Genomic DNA, 12,254 nt, shown 5'->3' with positions numbered 1-12,254 from the left:
AGGCCGTTAAAATTATTAGAGAAATAATGCACTCCCGAAGTGGTTATGTGGCCACGTCGCCGCGCCTATTAATGGAATGGTCTTTCTCAGTTCTCAAACAAATTAAGAACTACATTCGATTTTTTATTGACTGAACGCAAGCGCTTATTGCTATAGAAAATACTGTAACGGTTTCACCGATTAAGAAATATTTTTGTTTGCTTGGGTGATAATATTAGGCCTATTATATTAATAGGAAATGGGGGGCCCAAAAATTTGTTTTGCCTATGTCACGAAAAGAGGTAAATCCGGCCCTGAGTAAATCAGAAATCGTGAACATAACTGTTCGAGGAAGGCTGCGCAATCATCTGCCTCTGCTCCGGCCTCACAGCAAGCGGCGCTCGCGCTAACGCCAATTCCGTCCGTGTTTCAGTACAAACTGAATACAAACTACGTGATTATTTTTCATGAGTCCAACATCGCGCCGCGCAAGAGACGTGATCAGTAAGGGAAGTCGTCTTTCACTATTGTAATGTTGTTAAATAGAGAAAAACATTTTTATATTTAAGTAACTAATAGCATAATTCTTAACCTTGGACCTTATTCTTGAAACACAAAATGACCAATAAAAAGGTGCCCATATTAAATCTATAAGCTGTCTTTAATGGAAAAATACGCAATTTTCATGCATACTATATATGTGTGTGTGCTAACATTAGGATTGTGGTTAAGCGATAGGATCATGGTTCTTGAGATGTCTTTTTATTTTTCAAAAAAAAAAGGCCTTATCTGTGACATCTATGCTACAGTCTGTTTCCGTTACACCCTGCTAAATGAATTTCTTCTCCATTATCCCTAATTATACGTTCCAAATCAACAGAGTTCTGCCTTGGATTACAGACCCACATTGCCCATCACTCGTGCCCCTCTGATTTAGTCTGGTTTACATGATGTCCTTTTAAGGCAGGTCTGTTTGTCACGACTGTGGGTGTCTGGTCCTCATGGGAGCTGGTCATGTCGACTTCAGTAATGGAGAGTCTTTCCATAACACATCATCCACCCACTCCAGTCATATGTTTACAGGCACGGTCCTCTTGAAGGTCCACTTTACAGCACTTCCCAGCCACCTGGTCCTTTTGTAGTTGCTTCATTACATGTCATTTAGCACAGGCTTTGGCTCTTAGCCTTCTTGAAAATATTAACCTTTCATGAGTACTATATCCTGTAAGCTCAGATAAACCTAAGGACTAGGTTTAAACCTAAACCTAGCATTTTGTCCGTTTTTATCAGACATTTAACAGATGCCTTTGTCCAGAGCAATTTAAGATTGAACTCTGATTAGTTCACCTGCTGTCTGTTCAAAATTAATTTGGTCTGGACTGACCTTTTTAATTTTCTTGCTGATTCAATATTCCAATCCACCCACACTCTAATGTGTCATGTGTGGCTACACACTCAGGTCATGTCTAATGCATGAGGAAAGACATAATATATATAAATTATTATTATTTTGAAATTTGTATATGATTCTAGAAAACACCAGAATAAGTTTTTCCCACTTTCTCCTTATTTGTTACTCCCACCATCTGTTCTCTTACACAAGAGGCAATTCATAATGTGTAAAGAATCTTAGAATGAAGAGCTGTGACTTGACTCATGTAGCTAAATTCATGGACTCAACAGACTTCAGCTAAAATAAAACAAAAATATTTCATAGAGAAGAATATAACCTAACATAAGCATCATTCTTTACATGAACATAAACATCATGTTTGAATGGTCCCTTTTGACCCACTTTGTGGGTGTGAATGTTCACAGATAGCCTAGTGCTATGTGAGATACAGCTTTTAGAGCTTTTTGCCTTAAAAGGACATAAACCATTCTTGAAATATTTCAAAATGGCAACTGACCCATGCCATCTGTTTATGACATAATGCAAAGTCACTTACATATGCATGCTGGCTAAAAATGTGACTGACATTATAAGCCAAGAACCTCAGATGCTGGAGAAAAAAATATAAATTATGAAATTAGTTATTCTGTAATTATGGGGGGATGGGTTGGGAACCAACGCATGTTGATTGTTGGCAGTGTATTTAATGACATCTTCACGATGATTCTCTGACATCAGAGGAGTGAATTAAAGTCATCCACTGCATCAGAAGAAAAAATATCATATAGGTAATCTATTTTGGCTTGCTTGATGAGTGTAGAAATTAATCAAGGATGGCTCTTAAAGGTATTTGATAAGATTAAACATGTGCGTCACCAAATCCTATTTCCTCCACTTTGTGAATAACCTGGACGAAAAATTGTTAACACAATTACTTTTGGTCACCAAATTCAGGATGTACAGTTCTGTTTCCATAATTCTCGGTCACTGTATGATTTAAGGTCAGATTAGGACACTAGTTCCAAAATGTTTTAAACCCTTTTAGTGTTAAGGTGGATGTATTTTGTTTCTGTAAACAAATTAAAAAAGATGTATGTACAGAGATCCAACAGGGTCCTTTGAGGTGAAATATGTCAGTCATTCTGGTCCTGTGGGTGATATGCAGATACTTTCTTCTGAGGGCATCTGCTCCCCCATTGTTTCTATATCCCATGGTATGTGTGTGGTTTGTCCTGTGAGGACCCCTGGGAAATGTCAGGCAATAGAAACCACAAACATTAGCAGACAGAATCTCCTCAGGAACTTCAGTCCACAAAGGCAACGAGAGGCCATTCGAGGTGAACTAGTGTATACTCATGAAACATGCCACATTAGATAAGTGATTCAAAAGAAAAACATTGGATAAGATTTTAATCTTTGAAAAGAATGGACAGAATGATGCTGCAGGTGTAATCACTCTACCATTCACAGTGACGTTGATTGACAAGACTGATGCCACAGGAGATTTCATAAGCATTGTCACCCCATCCAAAGGCTTACATGCCTTACAGGAGTATGTAAATTAAAATGGAAACTCTCCCAGAAGAATTACACTTCCATTTAAAAGTTTGAGTTTAGCAATATTTAGTAATGTTTTTGAAAGAAGTGTTTTATGTTCACCAAAGCTGCATTTATTTGGTCAAAAATACAGAAAAACCGAAATATTATTACAGTTTAAAATAATAATTTTCTGTTTAATATATTTTAAAATGTATTATATTCCTGTGATAGCAAAGCTGAATTTTCAGCAGCTATTACTCCACTCTTTAGTGTCACATTATTCTTCAGAAAGTTTACAATAAGAGCATTTATTTGAAATAGAAATCTTCAGTAACATTATAAATGTCACCTTTGATCAATCAGTTTCCTTGCTGAATAAAAGTAATAATTTCAAAAACATTTAACTGATTTTGGAATGGTGGCGCGTGAACTTTGTCAGATCTGTACATTATATCTGAATGGCTTGTATGTCTGTGTACTTGCAAAAACAATTTTACAACCTATTCTTAAAGGCATAGTCCACCCAAAAATGAAAATCCTCTCCTCATTTACTCACTGACATGTCCTTCCAAACCCATCTGACTTACTTTTATCTGTGTAACACAAAAGAAGACATTTTGAAGAATGTTGGTAACCGAACAATTTCAGTTCCTATTGACTCCATGGAAACCGTTTGCTGACCGAAAATATCCTCCAATTCATGTTTTCTCCACTTTTCCATTCCACATTTCCTTCACTACAACCACCAGAAAGCATTTTCCTGTAACTTAAGTGTTCCATTAATGGGTTCAGTCTAAATAGCATTATGTTTCCATTTATTAAGAGTGTCACCCACAGCACCATTATAAAATATGCAGGGAATGTCCAGCTTCTTATATTTTAAATTGGGCTAAGAGGTAGAAAAAATAAGGTCGCATTTTATGTTACTATTGCTATGGCGTAAACAGTCTTTGCTCATCTGAAGCTAATGGGAATCTGCTGAGGGACAGTGCTATTTTTTTGGTTGAATGGAATGCTGAGGCTTAATGTGATGAAGAAGACCCAATGGACAACTGATGGCTGGAGCACACATTGTGAGAGACAAACTTAGGCTGAGGGATACTTCAGGTCACTTTAAAACCATCGAGTCATACAATTTCCAGTATCACTATGGATTGTCCAGCAGGAATTCAACTATTTTTATTGTTGCTAGATATTTGTTTTACTGGACAAGTTTGGTTTATGAGGCCAATTATATAGTTGAAAGGGATGTAAAAGTCTGTGTTAATTAAGCAAATGATTCCCTTTAGACAGCACTCTACTGATTAAACGTGTCATCTCCCTAATGCAGTGTCCCATAAAACATGAATTTACCATTTACAGTGTGACATCTTACTATACACTAATAGGTATTTTTTGACGTATATAAGCATATAAAATGAACTGAGACTCATCTGTAGGGTTTGGCTTGCATTTTATGCATTCTAACAGAGATTGATGATTCCGAGATGGGAATAAGCGTCTAGCCTACTTGTGCAGACATCTGGTTACTGTCACTGTCCTTCTGCTGTCTTAAAGTGCTTTGAAAAGTATGGTTCAAGATATAATTTATGTATCTGACATTTCTCAGAGAATCTGGCCAACATGACATATTATATAATTAGAAGCTAATAATCTAATTAAGAAAAAATAAATAAAATGGCTAAACTGCTTTGGCAAGACATTGTTCATAAACAAATTACTTTGCAGCACAAAAGAATGATAATGCTTGTTGTCCATATAAAAATATGGATATAAACATGAACCAAAAATCTATATAATAATAATACATTATTTAATTCTTCAAACTTTTATTCATTTGATGCCTCTTTTATTCAGAATCATTAAAAATCAATATTCATGGAATTTTCAAAGTGAAAGGATGGCTTTGTATAATAATCATAATAATAATACAGGACGAGTTTAATTCCCAAATATGTGCCCATTTTAAACAGTCATAACCACATAACCAGTATAAGCAATCACTATAAAGGTGGACACATTTCTGGTTTAATAATCATTGCACTGAATGAAAAATATTTGTTTATTCATACATCATATTTCAGTTATTATATATATTGCTCAACCCACACTGATTTATAAAAGACACTTAGTTAAAATGTCAACATGGGTGAGTTTGCACAGTGAATTTTTCCTACTTGCCATGTTATTCTGCATTCAGACAGATATTCCATTCCTGAGCATTCCTAAACTCTGTAGGCAAAGTGTGTTAAGTTGCTTTAAACAGTGTTTAACTTGCTCACAATTACTACACAATGAAATACATGCTACTGAAGGATGTTTGTCCATCATTGGCGACGTGAATGGCTCATTTTCCTGTTGTTCAAAAAGACATCTCAAGAACCATGATCCTATCACTTAACCACAATCCTTATCAATCCATTATACAACAGTTAGTTTTTGTCCTGGAGTTGATTTGAAGAAGTGTTCCAGGACTTTATATTTAGTATAACGGCACTGTGTTTTAATTTTTTGTAACTTTTTGTATCACCCTGACCACTTGTCTATGTTTAGAAAAGCAGAAGTGAATGTGGAGCTGTGTCCGTGTACTACTTCATTAAATTTGACTTATTTTGGAACTACTGTCATTGGAAAGAGATATACACACTAACTGGCCAATTTTTGTCTAAAATGTAAGTTGTTGGATATTAATTGCAGGTTTATAGAACTGTTGTATAAAAGCTATATCACATAATTGTCCTGTTATTCTGAATTTGAGCATGGCTGTGATTAACTGCAAATGAATTATGCCACAGTGCCTGTCCATTTTTTCAGCAGCCTTGGTTCTGGAAGTATTTTTCCCATTCATTTTACCCATAGAAAATTTTAATAAGTCTCCATCAAAGAGTTATAAGCCATGAAACAAATCAACCAGCCACGAGGTGAATAACATCATTACAAACTTGATTTGAAGCAAAAAATTATTTGAAAATCTGTCAAAACGGTACAAGACTGTATACTTAACAGTTTTAATATGGAAAAGAAGCATCACAAATGACATCATTTAAAAATTATGGGAAAATATGTGCTTCATGGGAGTGATTGGATGCTAAACAGCTTTTTTGGGGGCAATTTGCTTGATGCGATTCTCTGATTGGTGGAGATTTCTCTTTAGAATCGTGGGTAATGTAGTTTTATACCAGGAATAAACACAATTATTTAAAAAATACGTTGAAATGGTGCAGTCTGATGGTTTTTAAAAAAAGTATGTAACATCTATTAACAACATTGTAGCTCACAGTAGATCTGTCTTAAAAGGCTTGTAAGTTATCGTTTAAAATAAATTCCTCAATCGAGAAAATGAATGGGATTTTTACCTTCGGAACCCATCTATTGCACTCTTTAATGTAACAACTTTTAAATAAGCTTTTTTAAAGCAGGTAGGCCAACACAGTTTCTGTCCTTTAAGTAGAAATAAAGTCAGTCTAAACTGTACGACGTCTTCTCTCACGTTCGCAGTTGTTATTTCTCTCGCTGCACAGTCATCACAGTTAATGTCATATAATTATGTGCCACACAAATAATCTGGTGTCACACTGCACTTGCTGCATTCTCGGTGTCCTTGGTAACCAACTCCTCTTGCAATGGAGACGAGCCCTCCATTAATTCCAGACCCTGTTCTGTCAAAGAGGAGACGTCAGGTCTCGCACTGTAGCTTGTCCAAGATTCTTGGTCAGTTGTGGGAGAGGCTGAATCCCACATGTTTGGCTGATCCTCAGTGGCACTGACCCCAGAACTGCCGTTTTGTTTAGTAGAAGATGTGGCTCCATGGACTAAAGGAGGTTCACTTGATGCACCTGCTACAAGAACACTAGTTTCCGACACATGGCTAACTTCTGCTGTACTAAAACGTCCTGGTTTTTCATGAATGTGCGCTGAGTCAAATGTTCCTGTTTGGTCAGTATTCTTTGTATTTGTTGTTGAGATATTGAGAAGGCCTTCATGATCTTTATTATCACCCCAGTGTTGTTGTCTATGTGAAGAAGTGGAGTGGGCATACGTGGGGGTCTCTGTCGATGTCAGGCTGACCGGTGGTGTATTATTCATCTTGTTCGTGGATGGTACATCACTTGTTGTGATGTTATTTGTGTTTATGGGCATAATTGCAGCCGTCACCAAAACACCTGACTGTCCAGACACAGATGCAGATGTTGGTTTCCATATTAAACTGTAATAAATTGCCAGTATTATAGCAGCCAAAGACACCGACAAGACATATGCGAATACAGTAGCCAGTCTCACCCACTTTTTATTGGTTTTAGCAGCCATTTTAGCTTTTTTGTCTCCCGTGTATGTGGCCGGTTTGCCCCGTTCCATGTTTGGCATAAAGTCCCGTTCTCTCATGTTCGCGCGGATTCTCCCTCTGTGCTCTTGGACGCCGTCCGTCTTGAACGCTTGTTATTGACAGATTATTCAAGAGAACTGCTCACGGTTTGATACACAGCGTCTGTCGATTATCCACGTCGCTGTGGTTTTATTCATTCATCATTCCTCCAATCTCGCAAATCCACAATAGCGATCTGTTTCCAGCATGACAGTAGCGTGTGGACGTTATTCCATGCAGAGACGTTTCCAGAGCTCTATAGATGACCGGTAACGTTATATACAGCGATCTCACACCGTATGAAGCAGAACCAGTGCTGAGATGATGTGATTCATCTGCTGAATGACATGAGAACGGACATACAGACAGCCTCAGTGTTATGTAGTGAGGGAACCGTGTGCTATAGAGCGAAAATGAAGGGAGGAGGGTCTCACTAGTGCACACTAACTAGTCGCTGCCCACAGCTAAACGTCATGCTGTCAGAATCCCCCTGACGGTGTTTGGGTAGTGGACAAATAACATGGACATGAACATGCTTCAATTTAAAGGGAACCTGTATCACATTCTGTTCTAATTCTGTTTAAACGTTTTAGATGCACCGCACTATTGTCACAAATGTTAACCACCCTTGTTATTTCACTAACTTTATAAATCATTGGACAATAGACAAACATTTTGACAAATTTTCGTTTAATAGTTTTCAGTAGCCTATTCTGCAGTTTAGTTTTATAAACCCTGGCAAAGGACAAGTGTTTTCATATATTATAGCCTACACTAGTGTTTTTTTCCCCCGGCAATTTAAGTGTGATTTGTCGAAATCTCAGAAGTTACCATCTTTATTTCATATATCAACCTAAACAATGTCAGATATTTGTCAGATTTTTTTTTTTTGCCTGGTTTAAAAATAATGCTTTTGCTCCTTTGCGTTTTGTTTTGACACATTAGTCACCAAGTGCATGGATGCCACCAGCTGGACAAACAGCTGCACTGCACTATGACTGAAATAATAACCAACCTCAGATTATAATGCATTCACCTAAAGAATAGTTAAATTAATATCAGTAGGCCTGTCACGATAACAGCTTTTTGTTGTGCGATATATTGCCCCAGAAATAATTGCGATAAGCGATATTATTGTCATTTTAAGACCATTTTATGCCACTGAATATATAATCGTAATGTAACAGCATAATAATGCAAGAAGGCCTACACACTTCCAAATGACAACAAACTTTAATTTTTTAAGAATATTTAGATCATGGAAATTAAGTATAAAAATATTAGATACCTTAAAAAACTTAAATAATAAATATTTAATTAAATAAATTGTAAATAAACATTTTCTAACAAAAAGTGCAAAGTAACAAGTAGAAAAAAAGAAAAATGCACAAAGAACTTGTATGGAGATTTTTCCATCTACAGATTTTTCCCTGACCTTCTTTTCTCTGTAAATTAAGGGTGCACACTATTGCTGAAAAACACAATCACTACCTGGCAGTCAGTATGCACAAAGGCACAGATCCCTAAACAAGACCATATCTGCAGATGAAACTTTTTTTTGTAGAAGCATTTTTAAATTTGAACTAGCACCTCATGACTACACCACATTATGTACGAGAAGCTGCAAAAGACACAGGCACAAGTGGAATGTACAAAACATGGTGACATTAATTTTTACGGAAATATAATGGGCGATATATTGCATCACCAAAAATTATTGAGGTCATGAAATATATTGTGCGATAAGTCGATATATTGATTATTGTGACAGGCCTAAATATCAGTATGTTTATAATTAAATACCATACTATTTTACAACTGTAAGCATTTGTCATATTAAAAGTCATTAGATGGTTAAGTGATTGGTCAAACTATGTACAATATTGCCATTGGTTATTGTGATAAAAGCTGTCTGAAGATCTGAAAGGCTAAATTTGAAGATTTTTGAAGATGAGAGAGTTGATGTGTCTTATTGTGTGTACTTCTCATTTTTACTCACTGTCTGTTTAACACCTCTCAACATGTTTTTCCACACTGATTATTTTTTTTAGTAGAAACAAACCCTGAGGAAGTGTTGCTACTATTGTCTGACTTCTGGCAATGTAGGACAGGAACAGACTATGTTTTTGGTTTAGTAGTGTAAGTATTCAGGACTTCAACCTCTGAAACATGGACTTGGTTGAGGGTGCTGAACATGTGACCTAATGGGGTATAAAAATGAATTTGGGTTTTCATGTAAGCAAATGGCACACATGATCAATGATCAAATGAAAGCTTCTTGCATAGTATTGAGTTGGCATGTAAGTGTGGTTCTCTATTCCTTTATATTTTATACATCAGTTAGTTGTATCAAAATGAAAATGCTAGAAGTATTAAATTTATACAAACATAGCTTTGTGTATATGACAATTAGACAGAAAGTGAATATCAATAAATATAAAAAATAATAAAATAATAGACCTACAGAAATCAACTATGATTATGTTAATCATTATTTTAAACAATATTTAGGACTTTTTTGTAATAATTTAGGAAATAAATAAATAAATGAATAAATAAATACATTATTAATTAATAAATAAATAAATTTGCTATTGAACATCAGTGTCCAAAGTAAATGAATCTGACCTAAGGGTTCAGTCTTATTTTTGATCTGTGGCAAACAGATTGCACAGTCTGAGGAAGTGGTGTCAAAAGACAATGTGTGTATATATAAGACTGTGGGAACTGAGAGCAAAACCTGTTACTAAAAGAGAAAAAATGACTTTGCTCTTGTGCACATGTCTTGGATTACTGTTCAACTTTGATTTTAATGCTGGTAATACAGAAAAATGGCAGTCATGACTGGATTGTTATTGTTAACTAATATACTATATCTCATAATTTATTAATTTAATTAAGTTAGCAGGTAAGTAACTTCAAGGATATCTGTGCTCAGGAGGCTTATGAATTTACTTATGAATAATGAATGCTAACTATAATGAGAAAATATATTTGCTGTTTGTTGCTACTGTACTAGATAGATAGTATTTTCTGTTTATGTAGTGATTTTTACACGTGTCGTGTATTTTTAAAATAGGTTTTTATGGTTGCCCCCTTTTTGATCATAATAATACTTATTTTTAATGTAAAGTTTATGTTTACATTAAGGTGCTGATATGGTTGCAGAAGATAAGGAAGTCTTCCTTGGAGGGCATGTGAGTTTGCCGTGTCTTAATCTGGTGACAGACAGACTGCAGTAAAGTTACATGGCTGTCTAATGATAATCCTGCCATGGAGTTGGTCACCCTTGGTAAACTCAATCCAGACAAGTCAGAGAGAGAAGGCAGAGTGAGTCTGATGATGTCTGACTGCTCTCTGAACATCAGTGGAATCAGAGCTGGAGATAATGGATGCTACACCTGCCGTCAATATTCAGGTGGAAGAAAAATTTAAAAAAGGATGCCAGAATTTGCTTGATTGTTAATAAAAGTAAGCTAATGCTCGAATTCATCAAACTTTATCTTACCTACTGCAATGGCATGATTTATCAGGTTTTTTTTTGTTTTTTTTTGCATTTTTACTATGCGGTATATTTACATTTTCTATTAATAGAATTTAACATTAATAATAGATTTCTACAAGTTTTGATTTTTCTTGTTGTAAATATCTTTTCCTGCTGTATAGGCTATTGCTGTTGAAGCTTAGTCAGGTCAGTAGTTAAATGTTAGTTGCTTAAGTTTTGATTCTAGAAGGATCATATTGTTATTAAAAAAATCATCGTGCCAGCAATATCCTAACCAACATTTTTGCCTTATATCTAAATCTTTTTTTTTTTTTCAGCTGCTACCTCCATGAAAAATAATGGCAGCACTGATGACTGAAAAGGTTACTTATCTTATTCTAATTATTTCCATGAATTTTATTTTCATGATTGAGAATTCTATACAGCACAGTGGTCAACAGCAATCTTATATGTGTATCCCATGTTGGCCGTTCTGTTTAAATCAGTAGGTCGACATGAGTAGATAGGGCTAAAACAGATGGATTAACACATTTAGATTAATGCAGTATGCACTGTAAAAAAAAACACATAAAAAAAAAGGTGCAATGCATGGCAGCACAGGGTGCCAAACGTTTGCCATTAGTGGGAATAACGGTGATACACCAAGAACTGAAGTAACATGTTTACACAGCAACATGATAACGGTGGCAACGAGCACTCAGTATGTTTTCAGAAACAACACATTCCAGCGCCCGATCGCCTCTTTAACAAACGAATTATATGAATGCTCTGCTCTGCTACATAAAATTGTTATTGGGTACATCCGTGCAGCAAAGGTGTTTCTAAAAAGTGGTGGGGACAAAATCGCTCCTTGGCAAAACGTGGTGGGTACGTCTCACCCCGCAAATTACACGTTTTCCAGTAACACATGTTCTAATCAGTTAAATAGGTGACAAAATGTAGGCTACATTTGGTGTTAATGTATGTGTTTTTATGGAAATTCACAGTTCTGATCAAAATGTGATATGACTGTAAAATGCTACTGTTTTTCTCTGTAAAAATAAATTTTTCTCAACTCAAAAACATATATGAACGTTTTTTTAAGGACATGTAAGGTTAAAAATACACAATTGCTTTTAATTAAAGACAAAAGGCCATTTTTTTCAGAAACACATAATCACTTGAAAAACAGATAAAATGTATATTTGGTGTCAATGTATGCATTTTTATGGAATTTCTCAGTTCCTATCAAAATGTGATATTACTGTTAAATTCTACTGTTTTTTCTCTGTAAAAACACATTTATTTTTTACAGTGTACATCCTGGACAAAGTGTGAAAGTTAAGTTGGATGGAGAAAAATTATTATGTTTATGGATTATGTTCTGTTTAGTGACAGGTTTTTTGTAAAGAGATTGATGCTTCTAAGCAGTTGGTATTGTTCTATATCTGTTATCTGGTTAAGCAAGTCATTTGCTTTATCCCATATTGCAAAAA

At 35.4% G+C, this 12,254-nt stretch overlaps 1 protein-coding gene across 1 annotated transcript; it reads right to left on the bottom strand.

Moving 5' to 3' along the window:
• Positions 1-6,137: 6,137 nt before the first annotated feature.
• LOC107721328 (uncharacterized) lies at positions 6,138-7,652 on the bottom strand. Its single transcript, XM_016529280.1, has one exon. It carries the CDS (start codon positions 7,292-7,294, stop codon positions 6,482-6,484), a length of 813 nt encoding a protein of 270 aa, XP_016384766.1. The 5' UTR covers positions 7,295-7,652; the 3' UTR covers positions 6,138-6,481.
• Positions 7,653-12,254: the final 4,602 nt, after the last annotated feature.

The sequence above is a fragment of the Sinocyclocheilus rhinocerous genome, unplaced genomic scaffold (genome assembly GCF_001515625.1).
Source record: "Sinocyclocheilus rhinocerous isolate Xijiao unplaced genomic scaffold, SAMN03320098_v1.1 scaffold271, whole genome shotgun sequence".
Taxonomy (NCBI): Eukaryota; Metazoa; Chordata; class Actinopteri; order Cypriniformes; family Cyprinidae; genus Sinocyclocheilus; species Sinocyclocheilus rhinocerous.
This window is presented reverse-complemented; position numbering and strand designations above follow the sequence as displayed.

Bases quoted from the DNA above. Each gene is read 5' to 3' on its own strand.
- LOC107721328 (XM_016529280.1), bottom strand. From the start codon at position 7,294: ATGAGAGAACGGGACTTTATGCCAAACATGGAACGGGGCAAACCGGCC.